This window comes from Bos indicus x Bos taurus, chromosome 15 (genome assembly GCF_003369695.1).
Source record: "Bos indicus x Bos taurus breed Angus x Brahman F1 hybrid chromosome 15, Bos_hybrid_MaternalHap_v2.0, whole genome shotgun sequence".
NCBI lineage: Eukaryota > Metazoa > Chordata > Mammalia > Artiodactyla > Bovidae > Bos > Bos indicus x Bos taurus.
Window position 1 is genome coordinate 6,687,544 of NC_040090.1, and position 19,054 is coordinate 6,706,597.

The window sequence follows — 19,054 nt, forward strand, 5'->3', positions numbered from 1 at the left end:
CCTTGGCCTTCTTTGTGTGCATTTCTCCTGCCCAACCAGGTCAGAGCCTGGACAGGGTTCCCAGTGGGCTTGGTGTGTTGCGAAAATCACTAAGCTTCCTGAATATGGCTATCTACATCGCCTTCACTTTTCTCCCTCTCTCCTGGAGCCACACTGCTTGGGATCCACTGCCTGCTCTGTCTTGAGGTCAAGGTGTGGCCTTGGGCAGGTCACTTCACCCTTGGGTGCCACCCAGTTATCTGTAAGCTGGAAGAAGTGCTCAGCTCGGGCAATGTAAGCCTCCTTTTGGTCTCCTCTCACTTTGCCAGGGGCCGAGCGGATGCTAGTACAAAAACCACCCCCTTACCCTAAAGGAGCATGCTGCTGCTGCTAAGTCGCTTCAGTCGTGTACGACTCTGTGACCCCATAGACGGCAGCCCACCAGGCTCCCCCGTCCCTGGGATTCTCCAGGCAAGCACACTGGAGTGGGTTGCCATTTCCTTCTCCGACGCATGAAAGTGAAAAGTGAAAGTGAAGTTGCTCAGTCGTGTCCGACTCTTAGCGACCCCACGGACTGCAGCCTACCAGGCTCCTCTGTCCATGGGATTTTCCAGACAAGAGTACTGGAGTGGGCTTAGTCCCTGGTCAGGGAACGAAACTCCCACAAGCCAGGCAGTATGGCCAAAAAGAGATGGTGTCTCCAAATAGGTCACATTCTGAGGTCTGCAGTCAGTATCGCATATGAGCAGGGGTGACTGCTAATGAGCACAGGGCTTCTTTCCAGGGTGATGAAAATCTTCTGGTGTTAGTGCTAGATCAATGCTCAACTTTGTGCATACAGGCGTGCCTCATACATGCTTTCTCCGAAAGGAGCATGACCCTGACCTAACTATGTTCAGAAGTCAGCAAATGGCTCACTCGGGGGCAGAGAAAACTCGGTCAGGTTTTGAGATCATTTGAGTTCCCAGGTACCTGGAAGTCTATGGTTCCAGATTCCTCTGGGATGCTGAGGCAGAGTGCCCATCTACTTCCTGCCAAAGACTCAAGGCAGACTCGGAGCTGGACTGTATCTCAACCACAAATGGCAGAGAACCTGCTGGCTCTTCAGCACTTTCCCTGTGGGTCCAGCTTCCTTCCCCGCTGTGGGTCCCCAGGACCCACCTGTCCCAAGACAGTACTGTGCCAGTGGCTCCCAGCTCTCCCCCTTTGCCCAGCTTCCTGTGCACCAGGTTCGAGAGCACGTCCCCCAGGACTTCCAGTGGTCCAGCGACTAAGAAACCTCCCACCAGGGCAGGGGACATCAGAGCAACTAAGCCCGTGCACCTAGAGCCCGCGCTGTTCAACAAGAGAAGCCACGGCACGGAGAAGCCCGCCCACCGCAGTGAAGAGCAGCCCCCGCCGCGCCACTAGAGAAAGCCCAAGCGCGGCAACCAAGACCCAGCACGGCCCAAAATAAACAACTAATTCATTAAATGCACTTCCTTGGTGGCTCAGACGGTAAAGAATCTGCCTGTTATGTGGGAGACCCAGCTTTGGTCCCTGGGTTGGGAAGATCCCCGCAAGAAGGCAATGGCTACCCCACTCCAGTATTCTTGCTTGGAGAATCCCATGGAAAGAGCAGCCTGGCAGGCTAAAGTCCGGGTCACAAGGATTCTGACATGACTGACCAATTAAATAAATTGGAAAATTGAATTTAAATTAAAAAAAAAGCACTTCCCCTGGAACAGCCCAATGTCTTTATCTAGTCCCAAGGGCCTATTCCTCTGTCCCCTCGACGTATGACCCTGGGGCATGCCGCCCACCCCCCCGATGCCCAGACTGTCCCACTCTGGACCTGTTCTGCTTGCAGCAAACAGGAGGCAGTGATCTCTGCCTCTGCTCAGCTTCCCCAGGATTAAGGAGGCATGGCAGGTTAGCTGTAAGCCTGGAGCAGCTACTTTAAATTTCAAAATTAAGCTTTCATTCCTCCCATTCATTCATTTAACATATTTATTGAGTGGCCACTGTATGCCAGGTTTTGCTCTGGAGACAGGTCAGTGAAAAATGAGATAAAGTTCCTGCCCACACATTTGAGAGGGGCAAACAGATACTAAGCCAATACCCTCATCAATGAATATAAAATTATAGAGATACATCTTGTATCAGAATGGAATTTAATTCTCCATGAGTATCGTAAGCTGGTCCATCCCAAATGGGCCTTAACTGGGCAGAACTTCAAAGTAGGGAGGAGAAAAGGGACCGTGAGGGGCAAAGGCCCTGAGGCAGTCGGATTCCTCACAAGGTGAACACAGAGCTACCTATGGCCCAGCGATTCCACTCCTAGGTATATACTCAAGAGATACGAAAACTTGTACATGGATGTTTAAAGCATCATTATTCATAATCGGAAAGGGAAACGACCCAAAGGCCATTAACTAAGGAATGGATAAGCAAAATGGCATAAATGCACAATGAATACTGAAAGAGAAAGGCGCTCAGCCGTGTCCCACTCTTTGCGACCCCAGGGACTGTACAGTCCATGGGATTCTCCAGGCCAGAATACTGGAGTGGGTAGCCTTTCCCTTCTCCAGGGGATCTTCCCAACCCAGGGATCGAACCCAGGTCTCCCGCATTGCAGGCGGGTTCTTGACCAGCTGAGCCACGAGGGAAGCCCTAGAGTACCATTCAGCCAAAAAAAGGAATGAAGTACGATTCACGCTACAATATTGAAAACATTGTGCTGAAAGAAGCCAGTCACGAGGGGCCGCATGTTGTGCGAGTCCATTTACATGAGATGTCCAGAGCAGACGGGTCCACAGAGAGTAGGTTGTGTTTGCAGGGTGTGTCCGTTTGCTCAGGCTGCCGTTAACGCTGGGCACAGATGGGGGGTGCTTAAACAACAGAAATGTATTGTCTCACATCTGGAGGCCGGAAGTCAGAGAGCAGGTGTCAAAAGAGTTAGTTTCACTCTGAGGCCCCTCTCCTTGGCTTGTCAATGGCCCTCTTTCTCCCCCTCTGTGTGTCTATGTCCTAATCTCTTCTTACAACGCTAGTCTTATGGGATCAGGGCCCTCTCTAGTGACCTCGTTTTACCTCTTTAAAGGTGAATTCCTGGCAGCCCCGTGATTAGGACTCTGAGCTCTCACTCCTGAGGGCCCAGGATCAGTCCCTAGTCAGGGAACGAAACTCCCACAAGCCAGGCAGTATGGCCAAAAAGAGATGGTGTCTCCAAATAGGTCACATTCTGAGGTCTGCAGTCAATATCGATATGAGCAGGGGTGACTGCTAATGAGCACAGGGCTTCTTTCCAGGGTGATGAAAATCTTATGGTGTTAGTGGTAGATCAATGCTCGACTTTGTGCATAGAGGCGTGCCTCAGAGATACTGCGGGTCTGGTTCCAGACCACCACAATAAAACGAACATCACCATAAAACGTCACACGAGTACTTTGGTTTCCCATTGCATACAAAAGTTATGTCCATGCTATATTGTAGTCTATTAAGTGTGCAATAGCATTATGCCTACAAAAACAATATTCAGTCCTAAACTGAAAAATACTTTATTGCTGAAAATGCTAACCATCAACATCAAAGATCGCTGATTACAGGACATCCCTGGTGGTCCAGTGGTTAAGACTCCATGCTCCTAACGCAGTGGGCTCAGCTTCAGTCTCCGGTCGGTGAACTAAGATCCCACGTGTCCCACACGCGATATGGCCAAAAGGTTAACAAAACAAAATGAAACAAAAAGATGTTAAGCCAAGAAAACTGATTACACGTCACCATAAGAAACATAATGAAAGAGCTCCAAATACTATCAGATCAGATCAGTCGCTCAGTCGTGTCCGACTCTTTGCGACCCCATGAATTGCAGCACACCAGGCCTCCCTGTGCGTCACCAACTCCCGGAGTTCACTCAGACTCACGTCCATCGAGTCAGTGATGCCATCCAGCCATCTCATCCTCTGTCGTCCCCTTCTCCTCCTGCCCCCAATCCCTCCCAGCATCAGAGTCTTTTCCAATGAGTCAACTCTTCGCATGAGGTGGCCAGCTTTAGCATCATTCCTTCCAAAGAAATCCCAGGGCTGATCTCCTTCAGAATGGACTGGTTGGATCTCCTTGCAGTCCAAGGGACTCTCAAGAGTCTTCTCCAACACCACAGTTCAAAAGCATCAATTCTTTGGCGCTCAGCTTTCTTCACAGTCCAACTCTCACATGCATACATGACCACAGGAAAAACCATAGCCTTGACTAGACGAACTGCCAAATGCAGCATAGAGACACGAAGTGAGCTTATGCTCTTGGAAAAATGGTGCCAATAGACTTGCTCAATGCTGAGTTGCCGCAAACCTCCCGTTTGTCAAAGACAAGCATCTGGGAACTGCAATAAAATGAGGGATGCTCATATGCTAAAAGCCACTGTCCACTCTGAAAGGACAACTTTGCCCTGGGGCGGGAAGGAGCCTGGTTTGCAGATCGGGAAGAGAAAGATGCAGTGAGACGAGCTGGTAATTTTGGCAGAGCCCTCTCGCAACCCCAGGAGCCTTCACGGGTCTGCCCTCTCCCTCGGTAAGACCTTGCCCTTCTCCATGGTGTCTGGCATTCAAGCTCATTATAAGGGACTCTTTCAAACTGGGATTGGAATTGTATATCTTTTGTTTGTTTTTGTTTTTTTGAGGTGAAGTAGAAAAGAATAGCTTTATTGCTTTGCCAGGCAAAGAGAGCCACAGTGGACTAAAGCTCAGAACTGTGCGTCCCTGGAACTGGATATTTTTTTAAACCTTCAAAAACCAATTTCTATTCCTTGTGGACAATTTGCCATGGAGCAGACGAATGCTGCTTGAGATAACCTCTTGCTTATGGTCACGTGGTGTTTCCCGTGTGTCAGGCACTGTTCCAAGTCCCAGCCAGCTCCTAAAGCGTATGGTTCCAACAGTCCAGTGAAGTGGAAACCATTGCTCTCCTGCCCAAAGGCATGCTGCCCGTAGAACTAATAAACGGCAAAGGCAGCATTCGAAAGTTGGCAGCCTGGTCCAGGGTCCCGCTGTTACCCATCATAGGTGAGGGTTTATTAGCTTATGACAGTTCCATTTTACAGATGAGGGAACTGAGGCCCAGAGAGGTGAGCAACTTGTTGGCTGGGCTGAGCTGTAGGTTAGGACTCATTGGGATGGGGTGGGCCTGTGCGCAGGTATGTGGCTTCAGTGGCCAGTCACTCACAGAAGCAGAGCCGGGGAGGGTGGCTCTGGGGATGGTGATGTGGCGGCAGAGGAGGGCTCAGAGCTGGGCATCCACTCCAGCCTTCCTGCCGCCCATGTGCCCAGCTTTATCCCTGCTTACTCCAACTCTCAGGCTGCAGGGAGAGCCTGCCCTGCCAGGGGGGCTCGGGGCGCCAGGGTCAGAGGTGCTAAAGAGATGCCCGAGGGGGTGCCCGGGGCAGGAGGGGGCGGGCACCTTCCTCCCAGCTTGGGGGCGGGGGCGGCGGGGGCCCGCGTGACCTTGTTGCTGACATTCCTTGGCGGCCACGTGGCCTCAACTGGCAGGGACAGCTGCGCACAGGACCCGGACCGGCTTTGTTCCCGGGGTGGTGCCCGCTCTCTGTTCGGGCCCTGCGCCTGCTCTGGGCTGGGTGGGCAGCGGGCACCAGGGGTGGGGGGGTGGTCCCATGAGAGCCTAGAGGCGCGGGGCCACCGGGAGTCTCTGGGAGGATGGGGCAGGACCAGACAAAGCAGCAGATCGAGAAGGGGCTCCAGCTGTACCAGTCTAACCAGACGGAGAAGGCGCTGCAGTTGTGGATGAAGGTCCTGGAGAAGAGCTCAGACCTCGTGGGGCGCTTCCGTGTGCTCGGCTGCCTCGTCACGGCCCACTCAGAGATGGGCCGCTACAAGGAGATGCTCAAGGTGGGAGCGCGGCCAGGCTGGGCAGGTGGGGCCCAGCGGGGTTCTCCCAGGCTTCCCGGCCCCCTTCCGCCTCCTCAGACTCGCCCGTATCCCCCAGGCTGGCGGTCAGGGCCTGAGGCTCTGAATCCTCCGCATCTCAGGCCCTGGCTCTTGGATGCTCTGTCTTGGCTTTGGATTTGGGCCCGTGGCCTTGAACTTTGGTGTCTGAGGTTCTCAGCCTCGCAGTGTGAGGCACTCAAGGCCAGGTCTCAGAGTCGAGGTTCCAGTCCTCTCCTGTGGGGTTCTGAGTCTAAGCCTGGGGAGGGGGGCACTGGCTCCAGGTTCGAGGCTGGGGGCCTGGGCAGGTGGTGGAGACTGCAGACCAGTTTCGGGATGAAGTTGAAAGCGGGGGGTCTGGATTTGGGAGGTGAAGGCTCCCGGGTTGCAGCTTCCAGTCTGGCTGGGGAGCCCAGCGCATATCTGAGGCTAGGGGTGGGCGCTCTGGGTCTGAGGCTCTGGGCTGGGGGGTGGGGGGCTTGGAAGGGCGGAGACTGAGCGCCCCGGCCCACCCCCACGCTGGGCAGTTCGCTGTGGTCCAGATCGACACCGCCCGGGAGCTGGAGGACGCCAACTTCCTCCTGGAGAGCTACCTGAACCTGGCGCGCAGCAACGAGAAGCTGTGTGAGTTCCACAAGACCATCTCCTACTGCAAGACCTGCCTTGGGCTGCCCGGCACCAGGGCAGCCGCCCAGCTTGGAGGCCAGGTCAGCCTGAGCATGGGCAACGCCTTCCTGGGCCTCAGTCTCTTCCAGAAGGCCCTGGAGAGCTTCGAGAAGGCCCTGCGCTATGCCCACAACAACGACGACGCCATGCTCGAGTGCCGCGTCTGCTGCAGCCTGGGCAGCTTCTATGCTCAGGTCAAGGTGCGCCCCGGGGCCCCTGGGGGAGGGTGGCGGAGGTCCCAGCTCCCGGAGAGCCTCCGAGGAGCCGTGCTCCCTGTTGCATCACTGGGTTCAGTCCTCCCATATCAGTAGGGACGAGGCAGATGGGAGTCTGAGAAGAGAAAGACTTGGCCGGGAGGAACAGACATGGCCGGGCTTCCCAGATGGCACTAGTGGTAAAGACCCACCTGTCAATGCAGGAGACATAAGAGATGCAGGTTCGATCCCTGGGTCAGGAAGATTCCCCTGGAGGAGGGAATGGCAACCCACTCCAGTCTTCTTGCCTGGAGAATCCCATGGACAGAGGAGGCTGATGAGCCACAGTCCACTGGGTCGCAGAGTCAGACGCAAGTGAGGTGGCCTAGCGTGCAGAGATGTGGCCAGGCATGGCAGAGTCAAAATTCAAGCTTCAGTCTGCCTGACTTCCTGGGGGAGTGGGAAGCTCCTATGTGAGGACAGGCCTTAAACCTGTACTTTGCTGTGTTTGCTGTGGGATCTTAGGCAAGTCACTTCTCTCCAAGCCTATGAAATGAGGGCGAATGGAACCCGCCTTATAACACGGTCATAAGGATTCATTCATCAAACATGTACTGAGCATCTATTGTATGCCAGGCACTGTTGGTCAGGATACAGCAGTGAAAATAACAGCCAAGTGCCTGGGCTCACGAAGCTTGCTTTCTAGCTGGGGGAGGAAGGTGAATAAATGTAATCAGCAAAGCCAAGTATACAGCATGGTGGAAAGTGCTTAGGAAAAAGGGGAGCAGGGAAAGGGGGTTGGAAGGGCTGAGGAGGGGGTGTTGCAAGTTCAAACAGGGTGGTAGGGGTGATGTCTGATGACTTGGAGAAGAGAGGGTGAGCCATGCAGAAATCTGGCGAAAGAATGAAAAAGGGAATGGTGGAAGCACAGCTCTGCTTTTGGGGGAGCTTACCTTGAGTATTCCAGGAAGGGTGGAGGCCAGTGTGGCTGTTGCAGGTATGTGAGAGGTAGGAGGTGGTGGGATCCGGGGGGTTAGGGGAAAGGGAGATAGAAGGGAGAAGAAACTGATGGAGCCAATGACCTCAGGCTTCTGGCCCTGAGCCTTTGCTCTCCGTCCTGCAGACATCCAGGCTGTGCTCGGCCCTCGGGGCATGTCAGCCCCTGGCACATAATAATGCCTAATAAACCTTGCGAAAGTCAAAGTGTGAAAGTGTGGGTCGCTCAGTCATGTCTGACTCTTTGAGACCCCATGGACTGTAGCCCACCAGGTTCCTCTGTCCATGGAATTCTCCAGGCAAGAATACAGGAGTGGGTTGCCATTCTCTTCTCCAGGGGATCTTCCCAACCCAGGGTTCGAACCCACATCTCTTAAGTTTTCTGCATGGGTAGGTGGGTTCTTTACCACTAGCCCCACCTGGGAAAGCAGTTGGGTGTGAGGAAATGAGAGTCATCCATGGATTGATGGATCATCCTTCATTTGAGGATTTTGTTTGCAGCAATAAGACATCTGGGAAAGCCATTCTGTGAGATCAAATAGGATTGGAGAGAGATAGGGGTGTTTTAAAACCTTTTTTTATTATGAATAAAATTAACCATACAGGAATGCATAGAGGATGATATAATGAATCACCATATACTGGCTACTTATATTTAACAATTATTAACATTTTGCCATGTTTGACTTAACATATTTTTCACTGAAGTCTTATGATATAAAATTATATCACATTATATCCCATACATTATGGGACTTCCTTGGTGGTTCAGTGGCTAAGACTCTACGCTCCCAGTGCAGGGAGCTGGGGTTCAATCCCTGGTCAGGGAACTGGATCCCGTATGCCGCAAGTAAAGACCTGGAGCAGCCAGATAAATAGTTTTTTAAAAAAATTATAGACGTCACGAAATTTTACCACAAAGTAGTTCAGTAAGCATTTCTGAGAATAAGGAGACTATTTTCTGATATAAGGACACTTTATTATATAATCACAATACTATTCTCACACACACCATGGTGAACAATGATCTCTTAAATTTCTCTGTTTATCCTGAAAATACGCCTTAACGCTCAGCTTGTTTGAACTGGAACACAAGCAAGAACCACACACTGCAGTGATTATTATGTCACTTTCAATAGAAAGTTAATACACTACTCTTTATTCTCCATGATTTACTGAAGAAGCCAAATTAATTTATATTCCATCTCATTGTCTCATTGCTTCCTCAAGGAGTCACATAAGCTGTTTCTTTGTCTCCATTACTCTCTATGAACGAGAATTTTAAAAATGACTTGGTAAGATCTAGGTCACGCATTTTTAAATTTTTTTTTTTAATGTGGAGCCTTTATTGAATTCGTTACAATATTGTTTATGTTTTGGTTTTTCGGCCACAAAGCACATGGGATCTTAGCTGCCCGACCAAGGGTTGAAGCTGCACCCCCTGCGTCGGAAGGGGAAGTCTTAACCGCCGGATCACCAGGGAAGTCCCGTAGGTCGTTCATTTCTGGTGAGAACCTGCACAAGCAGGTCTGCGTGCTTCATGAGACACCATATTGACGTCCGAGCAAGTAACCGCCCGATCCCATTGCTTTCAGCTTTGCCTTCTTCCTTGCAGGACCAGCAGCTTACTTTGTGGGGTGACACTTGGTGAATATTCAGCTCAGCAGCAGTGTTCTCCATAATGGTTTGAGCATTTTTTGGCGTCTGTTGCCTGAATCAGTTCTGTCAACTCTCACGAAACGGTGACTTCCACGTTCTATGATGCCTTCTGCAATTGTTAGCTGGGATTTTCCTATAAATTAATTAAAGCTAGCTGATTGCTCTGAAAAGCAGTTCCTAAAGGAAAGGTAGATAAATCCTTTGTCCCTCTCCTTTAATTGCCATGTTTCAGGATAACGAGCTGATGTGATAGTTGACTCCAACGATCACACTTGTTTTGCTTCCTCTTTTTGGTATTTCATCATGAAATCTTGGAGTTAAAAAAATATTCAGTAGTCTTCAGTCATTTGCAATCATTGTTGCTTTTGATACTCACGTTATCTTAATTTTAGTCAGGGGAATTCTCTTCAGCATGACCCCTATGTCCTTTTGACGAGACTTCCTTTAGTTTTTTGAAAGAAAGCATTCTTGTTTTCTGGCACAATAGCCTGTCCCATGGTATTGTGTAGAATCGGCCCTTGGTATTCTCAGGGGATTTGTTTCAGGATCCCCAAGGACACCAAAATCCAGGAATGCTCAAGCCTCTATATAATATGGTGTAGTATTTTCATAGAACCTACATATATGGCTGCAGTGGGTCTTAGCTGTGGCACATGGGATCTAGTTCCCTGCCTAGGGATCAGACCCGGACACCCTGCGTTGGGAGTCTAGAATCTTACCCACTGGCCCACCAGGGAAGTCCCCCCTCCTATATTCTTTAAATCATCTCTTGTTGTTGTTTTAGTCGCTAAGTCGACAGGCCCACGGACTGTAGCCTGCCAGGCTCCTCTGTCCATGGGATTCTCCAGGCAAGAAGACTGGAGTGGATTGCCATTTCCTTCTCCAGGGGATCTTTGCCACCCAGGGACTGAAACTGCATCATTGGTAGGCGGATTCTTTTAGACTGAGACACCGAGGAAGCCCAGATTATTTTTAAAACCTAATACACTGTAAGTGCTAGGTTCATAGTCAGGTGCCTGGCAACTTCAAGCTTTGCTTTTTTGGAACTTTCTGGATTTTTTTCCCCTAATATTTTCAAGCTTTGATTGGATGTGGAACCCTTGGGTACTGAGGGCCCACTATATTTCCTGCTCCAGACTGGTAAAGCCCGGATGTGGGCTCTCAGGATGCTCATTGCCACTGGCTTGTTATTGCTACTAAATCTCCTCGGTTTCGAGGACAACTGGACTTCATACTGACATCTTCAACTCAAGCTTAATGTTTCAGGATTTTCTTTATTTCATACTTGATTCTTTTTTTCTCTTAGGCTGAAAATCTTGGTTTCTAAAAACATAATTAAATATTTACTTTATCTTACAAAGTACACAAAATAATTTCAAAACACAATATACCACTATTGCTGAAAAAAAAAAAGACAAATGAAGTTTAAGACTTCTCTGCTGTTCTTTTGTCTTTATAATATATCCCACTATGGTTGAACTGTTCAAGTGTATGTTAAGGTCATTTGAAGTAACACTTGTTCTGTATGGTTCTATTAATAAGAGGTTATATAATATATTATGGCAATTATGAAACCATCATAATATATTATAATATACCTTAATTATATTTTAATTAATTATAATTATATTATAATTTTAAATTATATTTAAATCATATGTAATAATTATCTAATAATTATTATATTGTAATATAATTATATAATAATGTGTAGAATATATATAATATATAATATAAATATATATATAAATCTAAATAATTATACAGATATATATAATATATGATACAATTAATACATAATATATATATAATACGGAGAAGGCAACGGCACCCCACTCGAGTACTCTTGCCTGGAAAATCCCATGGACGGAAGAGCCTGGTAGGCTGCAGTCCATGGGCTCGCTAAGAGTCAGACACGACTGAGCGACTTCCCTTTCACTTTTCACTTTTACACATTGGAGAAGGAAATGGCAACCCACTCCAGTGTTCTTGCCTGGAGAATCCCAGGGACAAGGGGAGCCTGGTGGGCTGCCATCTATGGGGTCGCACAGAGTTGGACACAACTGAAGCGACTTACCAGCAGCAGCAGCATATATATAATATAATATATAATACTTAATATAATTATATTATAATTCTTATAATATATTATTATAATATAATATGTAATATATAATTATTATAATATAATATATGATATATGATATGATTATATTATATATGACAATTATAATTATATATTATATTATAATTATATTATAAATTATATATAATTATGTTATATATTATAATTATAATGTATAAAATTATATTCATATAATTTTATATTTAATTATATATTATATTTATAATTATATTACAATATTATATATAATGTTTATATTATATTATAATTATATTGTATATTCTATTTATAATTATATTTATATAATCATATATTGTATTCTTATATTTATATTATAATTATAATTATATTATATATTATGATAATTATATTATTCAGTTCAGTTTAGTTGCTCAGTCATGTCTGACTCTTTGCTACCCGATGAATTGCAGCATGCCAGGCCTCCCTGTCCATCACCAACTCCTGGAGTTCACTCAAACTCATGTCCATCGAGTCGGTGATGCCATCCAGCCATCTCATCCTCTGTCATCCCCTTCCCCTCCTGCCCCCCAATCCCTCCCAGCATCAGAGTTTTTTCCAATGAGTCAACTCTTCGCATGAGGTGGCCAAAGTATTGGAGTTTCAGCTTTAGCATCAGTCCTTCCAATGAACACGTAGGACTGATTTCCTTTAGAATGGACTGGTTGGATCTCCTTGCAGTCCAAGGGACTCTCAAGAGTTCTCCAACACCACAGTTGAAAAACATCAATTCTTCGGCGCTCAGCTTTCTTCACAGTCCTACTCTCACATCCATACTATATTATTATAAGAGTAATATATTATATTTATATTATAGTTATATAATATTATATTTATATTATAATCATGGCATATTTAATTATATATTATGGTTATATTATAATTACAATCATATTATAATTAAATTATATTTATATTATAACATAATATAACTATATTACATTGTATTTATAATATATCTATAGTTATAATTATATTAAATTATATTATATACATTATAATTATTATATATACAATACAATATAATATAATTATAATATGATATAATATATGCTATAAAATATAATATATATTATATTATATATTAACATATATATAATTATGTAAATATACATTATATAAATATAATATATTTGATATAATAAACATACATTATATAAAATATGTTAATATATAATATATAATTATATATAATACATTAATGTATTATATTATTATAATTATATAATACTATAATATAATATAATTATATATTATAATTAAAATTATATATTATCTATTATATATAATTATATATTATATAATTAAATATATAATAATATATTATAATTATTATATGATTAATTATATATTAATTATACTTAAAATTAATTGTAATTTTATAATAATATACACTTAAGGTTATTTGTTTCCATTTTAAAAAATATTTATTCATTTATTTGGCTGCACCAGGTCTTAGTTGCAGCACGTGGGATCTAGTTCCCTGACCAGGGATCGAACCTGGGCCCCCTGCATTGGGAGCTGAGTTAACCACTGGACCAGCAGGGAAGTCCCTTGTTTCCATTTTCCAATCTTAGGTTTTTTTAAATTAAATTTCCTATTTTTAAGTCTGTAAAACATTTACATGGCTTCGAATTAAAAAGTACATAGTACATACCAAGTTTATTAGAAACAGGTTTATATTGGGGTTACCGAGAGTTTTCTTTGGGTCATATTAGCTTGTTCGATATCAAATAAAAATTCAAGTAGGTTTTCTACAAAAAAGAAGAGAGAATCGGGGTTGTAGTTGAATGGGACGTGAAGTCAAAGGTGGTTGTTTGATTTTAATTTTTGCTTTTCACGTGAGGTAAGAAATGCCAGATGGTGTTTTTATGGTGATGGGATGACTCAGTAGAGAGACTGGGGAGGGGTTCCAGAGCCCGCCTGGAGGGGGTTTATTTAATTTGACGGAGCAGGGAGGAGCAGGAGTGAGGCAGTGTGGAGTCAGGGCCGCTGGGTTTGACCGAGAAGGCGAGTGAGGGAGCGCGTCTCCGATTTCCTTCTGTTTCCTAACGGAGTGTATGGTGAGGTCATGTGCTCATAACTGGCAGGTTGAGAAGACATTTAGAAGTCTGAGGAGAAGGGAAGGGGGAGAGGATGATTTCTTTGCCTCAGTCAGTCTGTCCTATGTTCTCGGAGCTGACTCTGCTGGCAATCCGTCATCCAGCCTTCAGTGATGACAGGCCGCCAGGAGGCAAACTCCAGCAGGGGGTCAGGGTGGGCTCTGACAGCCCCACCACCACCCTTCTGTGCATCTCTGAAGGCCAGGGGCCCAACCGGGACTGGCTGAGAGAAGCCAGTTGCCTTTCTTGCTTCTGATTCTCATTCATTCATTCAGCAAATACTTTCTGAGCCAGGAACTGTGCTAGGCTCTTGGCAAACGTCGGCAAACCAGATGAAAACCCTTACGTTCATGAGCCCACCCCTTTGCAGGGCTGTTCCCTCTGCGTGAATCACGGTTTTCCTGGACACCAGAATAAGTGAATGAATGAATGAACGAGCATACAGTGGAGCGCTCCACTTAGGGGCAGCTCCCGCCACTCAGCATGCGCACTCCCATCCCGGCCCCTCCCTTTGTCCCCTGCAGGACTACGAGAAGGCCCTGTTCTTCCCCTGCAAGGCTGCAGAGCTCGTCAACGACTATGGCAAAGGCTGGAGCCTCAAGTACCGGGCGATGAGCCAGTATCACATGGCTGTAGCGTACCGCCTGCTGGGCCACCTGGGCAGCGCCATGGAGTGCTGTGAGGTGGGCGCAGCGCCGGCGGGTGGGCGGAGCACGGCGGTGTGGGCGGGGCCCGGGCCCGGTGCTTCCTCCTGCCTACCCAGTCCGCTGAGGCCCCCCAAGTCTGGCTCCTGCCCCCCTCTCTATGGCTGAGCCCCTGGAGGATGTGCTTGCTCCCCTTACCCCATCTGCCCCAAATCTCATTCCCTTATAGTCTGTTCTCAACGGAGGGGGCTTTCCTTTGTCCCCCGGCCCAATACCCACTCTGTGGGACATTTGTAAGTTGGAAGCGAGCCAGTCTGGAGTTCCACCGACCTAGGTAGGAATCCCAGCTTTGCCACTTAATAACCTGGTGACCTCGGTCAAGCCACTTCCGCTCTCAGAGCCTCAGTCTCCAGGGCTGTCAATCCTCAGGGGTTCGGTACACGGGGACTCAGCACCAGGAAAGGGGTACCGGGCTCCGAGGGTGTCTGAGGGGCCCACGGGGTGAGGATGCCTCTAGGGTGGGGGGCAGACGCGCAGGCCTGAGGGTCCGGCTCCGTCACAGGAGTCTATGAAGATCGCGCTGCAGCACGGGGACCGTCCGCTGCAGGCTCTCTGCCTGCTCTGCTTTGCTGACATCCACCGGAGCCGTGGGGACCTGCAGGTGAGGTCACCGGGACGCAGGGGGCGGCGGTGCGGGCCAGGCCGGGCCTGATCCCAACTCCCAACCCGGCTGCGCAGACAGCCTTCCCCAGGTACGACTCCGCCATGAGCATCATGACCGAGATCGGGAACCGCCTGGGGCAGGTGCAGGTGTTGCTGGGCGTGGCCAAGTGCTGGGTGGCCAGGAAGGCGCTGGACAAGGTGAGGGGGATCCCTGTCCTGCGGCCAGCTCTCCCCAGCGCTCCCACAGGTCAGCCAAGGGTGTGTGGGTCTGCTTCCCGACTGGGCTCTTTCAGACCCTTTGTCCAGTATCAGCCTCACCCCACATCTGTGAGGCCAGGGCATCCCAGGTCACTTTCCAGGCTCAGAGCAGGGCGTGACTTGCCAATCACCCAGCTCGTAAAGGGCCAGACCTGGCATTGGAACTCAGACGCTTGAACTACCTCCTATGATTTCACATGGAGTAGGAAACCCAGGGCAGTATTCTTGCCTGGAAAATTTCACAGGCAGAGGAATCTGGCGGGCAACAATGGGTTGCAAAGGGTCGGACACGACTGAGCGACAGAGCCCGATTTCATAACCCCCTGTGAGATAGGAGTGTTCTTCCCATTCTGTATCCAAGTAAACTGAGGCAGCTCAGGCCAGTGTACCCCAGTCTCTTTCTCTCCCCAGCCCCGTCCCTCCCTGCCCTTCCTTCCCTACAAGGCAAGGTCTCTGTCCGACAGCCCTGCCTGCAGCCCTGCCCTATCTCCCCTTCCAGGCCCTGGATGCCATTGAGAGAGCCCAGGACCTGGCCGAGGAGGTGGGGAACAAGGTCAGACCTGATTCCGTCTGCTGGGTCTGGAGTCAAGAGCCCAAGGTGGGATCTAGGGTGGATGGGGAGACCCCCCCACCAGCCTGCTCATGCCCTGAGTCCTTCCTGATCTCCAGGAGATGCCCCTAGTCACTCCCTGACCCTGGCTGTTTCTCCTCCACTCAGAGAGCACTTGGGGGGTGCGGGCAGGGTGAGAGTTCTGTAGCTCAGGGGACATCAGAATTCCTCAGTGGTTTCTTTCTCTCTTTTTGGAAAGTTTCTTTCTTTCTGGCTGCGCTGGGTCTCCACTGCTGCTTGGGCTTTCTCTGGTTGCGGTGCACAGGCCTCTCCCTGCCCAGGTGGCTTCCCTTGTGGAGCACAGGCCCCAGGGCACCTGGGCTTCAGAAGCTGTGGCCTCCCGGGCTCTGGAGCACGTGCTCAGTACGAGTGGCGCACAGGCTTAGTTGCTCCGTGGCACGTGGGATGTTCCTGGATCAGGGATCGAACCTGCGCCCCCTGCATAGGCAAGCCAATTCTTCACCACTGCGCCATCAGGGAAGCCCCCCGTCAGAGGTTTCTTGATGGTCATTAAGACTCTGCCACTGAGAGGGAGGTGGGCACCCCAGGGCTCTTCTAGCTGTGGGTTCCAGGACTCACTGGCTTCCGGCAAGGTGGGTACAGCGAGCCGCCTTTTACAGATGAGGAAAGTGAGGCTCAGAGAGGTGTTCAAGGTCCCACACCTGGTAACTGACCTGTGTTAACTCCACAGCCTGTGTTCTTCCCACAGTCTATGCAGCCTCTTCAAATTTCATCATCCTATCCAAACCTTTTGAAAATAGCCTCAGAGTCTTCTAGAAGATGCGCCTTTCTCAGAGATCAGGGCACAGTCCTGTCAAAATGCCAAATACACCTGCCTTGGCTGGACAACAGCTGCTCTGGCTTACCCAAATATCATCAGAAATGTCGATGAGCTGCTGTGGGTATGCAATGAACAGAAACAGGAAAGCAAATTAACGAGTAGGGCATCGAGGCAGCAGATCCGGTCAATAAAAATCCTTCAAAAACATGAGGTCCCCAGTCGCTTCTAGGAGTAAGGATCACTGATTTCGCCAACCCCCTCATTCTGCATGAAGGGAAGCTAAGGCCCGGAGAGGGCCAGATGTTTTTCCTAGGGCCCTCAGCAAGGCAGGAGCGCGGCAGGACAGGGCCCCCGTGTACTGAGCAGCCTGTGGCCCCGGGAGGACAGATGGCGTCTGGGGGCCGCTGCTCACCGGCACTGACCTGGTCTCGTCCGCCCCCGCTGCAGCTGGGCCAGCTGAAGCTGCACTGCCTGAGCGAGGGCATCTACCGCAGCAAAGGGCTGCAGCGGGAGCTGCGCGCCCACGTCGTGCGCTTCCACGAGTGCGTGGAGGAGGCCGAGCTCTACTGCGGCCTGTGCGGCGAGTCCATCGGCGAGAAGAACAGCCGTCTGCAGGCCCTGCCCTGCTCCCACATCTTCCACCTCAGGTGAGCGCCCTGCCGTTGGGCCCTGGGGGCTCCCTGGGGCTAATCACACTTAGGCGGTGCTTTTGGGGCCTCCTGGGTGCCTGTTCTAAGAGTTTTCTGTCTAATCACTCATCAAACCCTCCCGGCGGCCGTGTTTTTCTCCCCAAAGAGACCACAGAGAGAGAACTCTCGAAGGTTATGGGGGAGCGGTGACCAGGGCCACAGGTGCCTCCGCCACCCACGCCTGACCCCTGGCCCAGGCTCTGGCCTGCAGGCCTCCCCAGGCACAGGGCCTGCAGGGCTGCCTGCCGCGGGGAGGGGAAGAGGGAGCTGGTCCAGGGTGGGCAGCCAGGCCGGCCAAGCCGACAGTGCCCTTTGCACCAACCCCCCCGCAAGGTGCCTGCAGAACAACGGGACACGAAGCTGCCCCAACTGCCGCCGCTCGTCCATGAAGCCTGGCTTCGTGTGACCCAGCAGGTCGTGGACTTCACCTCACCTCCCCTGCTCCTTCTCTGCCATCACGCTGGAGGGCCCCGACCAGCTGAGCCCCCCGCCACGCCTGTTTACTCCTGGGGCAGGGGCCGGCGCGGGGGGGGCCTCCTGCGGCCTCAGTCAGGGCCCAGGGCCTGCCCACCGCGGCTCCGCCAGGCCCAGCTGCCCTCCCCCCTGCCTCTCTGGACTTTGCTCTTTCTAGAAAAATAAAACCGTTTGTACCTCGTCCTGGTGATTCGGACTTTCCCTGCCCACGGTCTGCCCAAGGGTGGGGGAGAGCAGCCGGCTTCCTCAGACACCCCTGTCTCTCTGCACACGTGGACGAGCGCCTCCACCACCCTCCCGGCTCCTCGGGCTGCAGTGGGAGCTGGAGGCAAGATCCTGCTGGAGAGCAGCACCTTTAAGTGCTGACACGCAGGGGTGGGCAGGAGGATGCAGTACAGAGCACACACAGCACACCAGCCACATAGAAAGTCTGTCAGAGGACTCCCCTGGTGGTCCAGTGGATAAGAATCTGCCTGCCAATGCAGGGGACACGGGTTCGCTTCCTGGTCCAGGGAGATTCCACATGCCACATGCCACAGGGCGACTAGGTCGCTTCATCAAAACTGCTGAGCCTGCGCTCTACAAGAGAGTACAGGAGAGGAGCCCCAGTCTCTGCAACTAGAGAAAGCCCTCATACAGCAATGAAGACCCGGGGCAGCCAATAAACAAACAGAATAAATGTTATTTATTTTTAATTGAAGGATAATTGCTTTACAATATTGTGTTGGTTTCTGCCATACATCAACATGAATCAGCCATAGGTATACATACGTCCCCTCTCTAAAAAAAAAAGACTGTTCTAGTCAGCTCAGGCTGCCATAACACAATACCACACACCAGGTGGGTAAAATAATCAAAATGTATTTCCTCGCAGTTTTGGAGATTGGAAGTGCAAAATCAAGGTGCCCGCAGGGTTGGTCCCTGGTGAGGCCCCTCTTCCTGGCTTGCAGACAGCCCTTTCTCAGTGTCCTTGCATGGCGTTTTCTCTGTGCTTATATGTAGAGAGGAGAGAGCAAGATCTCCCTCTCTTTAATCCCATCATGAGGGTCCCACTCTCATGATCTAATCGAACCCTAAAGGAAGTGAAGTCGCTCAGTCGTGCCCGACTCTTTGTGACCCCATGGATAGTAGCCTGCACCAAGCTCCTCCGTCCGTGGGATTTTCAAGGCAAGAGTACTGGAGTGGGTTGCCATTTCCTTCTCCAGGGAATCTTCCCAACCCAGGGATCGAACCCAGGTCTCTCACATTGTAGACAGACGCTTTACCGTCTGAGCCACCAAA

The 19,054-nt window shown here is 49.6% G+C and overlaps 1 protein-coding gene across 3 annotated transcripts; it reads left to right on the plus strand.

Annotated features, from left to right (window-relative positions):
- Positions 1–5,504: 5,504 nt before the first annotated feature.
- On the plus strand, positions 5,505–17,956 carry RAPSN (receptor associated protein of the synapse). 3 transcript variants are annotated; one of them, XM_027562390.1, is made up of 8 exons: positions 5,505–5,858; positions 6,422–6,760; positions 14,179–14,337; positions 14,861–14,959; positions 15,037–15,159; positions 15,719–15,772; positions 17,058–17,257; positions 17,633–17,956. In XM_027562390.1, exons 1-8 carry the CDS (start codon positions 5,667–5,669, stop codon positions 17,703–17,705), a joined length of 1,239 nt encoding a protein of 412 aa, XP_027418191.1. In that variant the 5' UTR covers positions 5,505–5,666; the 3' UTR covers positions 17,706–17,956. The 3 variants fall into 3 exon arrangements, with proteins under 3 accessions (XP_027418191.1, XP_027418189.1, XP_027418190.1); XM_027562388.1 differs by having other exon boundaries at positions 5,520–5,858; positions 15,719–15,817; XM_027562389.1 differs by having other exon boundaries at positions 5,520–5,858; positions 15,719–15,817; positions 17,643–17,956.
- The last annotated feature ends 1,098 nt before the right edge of the window (positions 17,957–19,054 follow it).

Bases quoted from the DNA above. Each gene is read 5' to 3' on its own strand.
- RAPSN (XM_027562388.1), top strand. From the start codon at position 5,667: ATGGGGCAGGACCAGACAAAGCAGCAGATCGAGAAGGGGCTCCAGCTG. The intron at 6,761-14,178 runs GTGCGCCCCGGG...TGTCCCCTGCAG, and splicing joins GCTTCTATGCTCAGGTCAAG to GACTACGAGAAGGCCCTGTT. The intron at 14,338-14,860 runs GTGGGCGCAGCG...GCTCCGTCACAG, and splicing joins GCGCCATGGAGTGCTGTGAG to GAGTCTATGAAGATCGCGCT.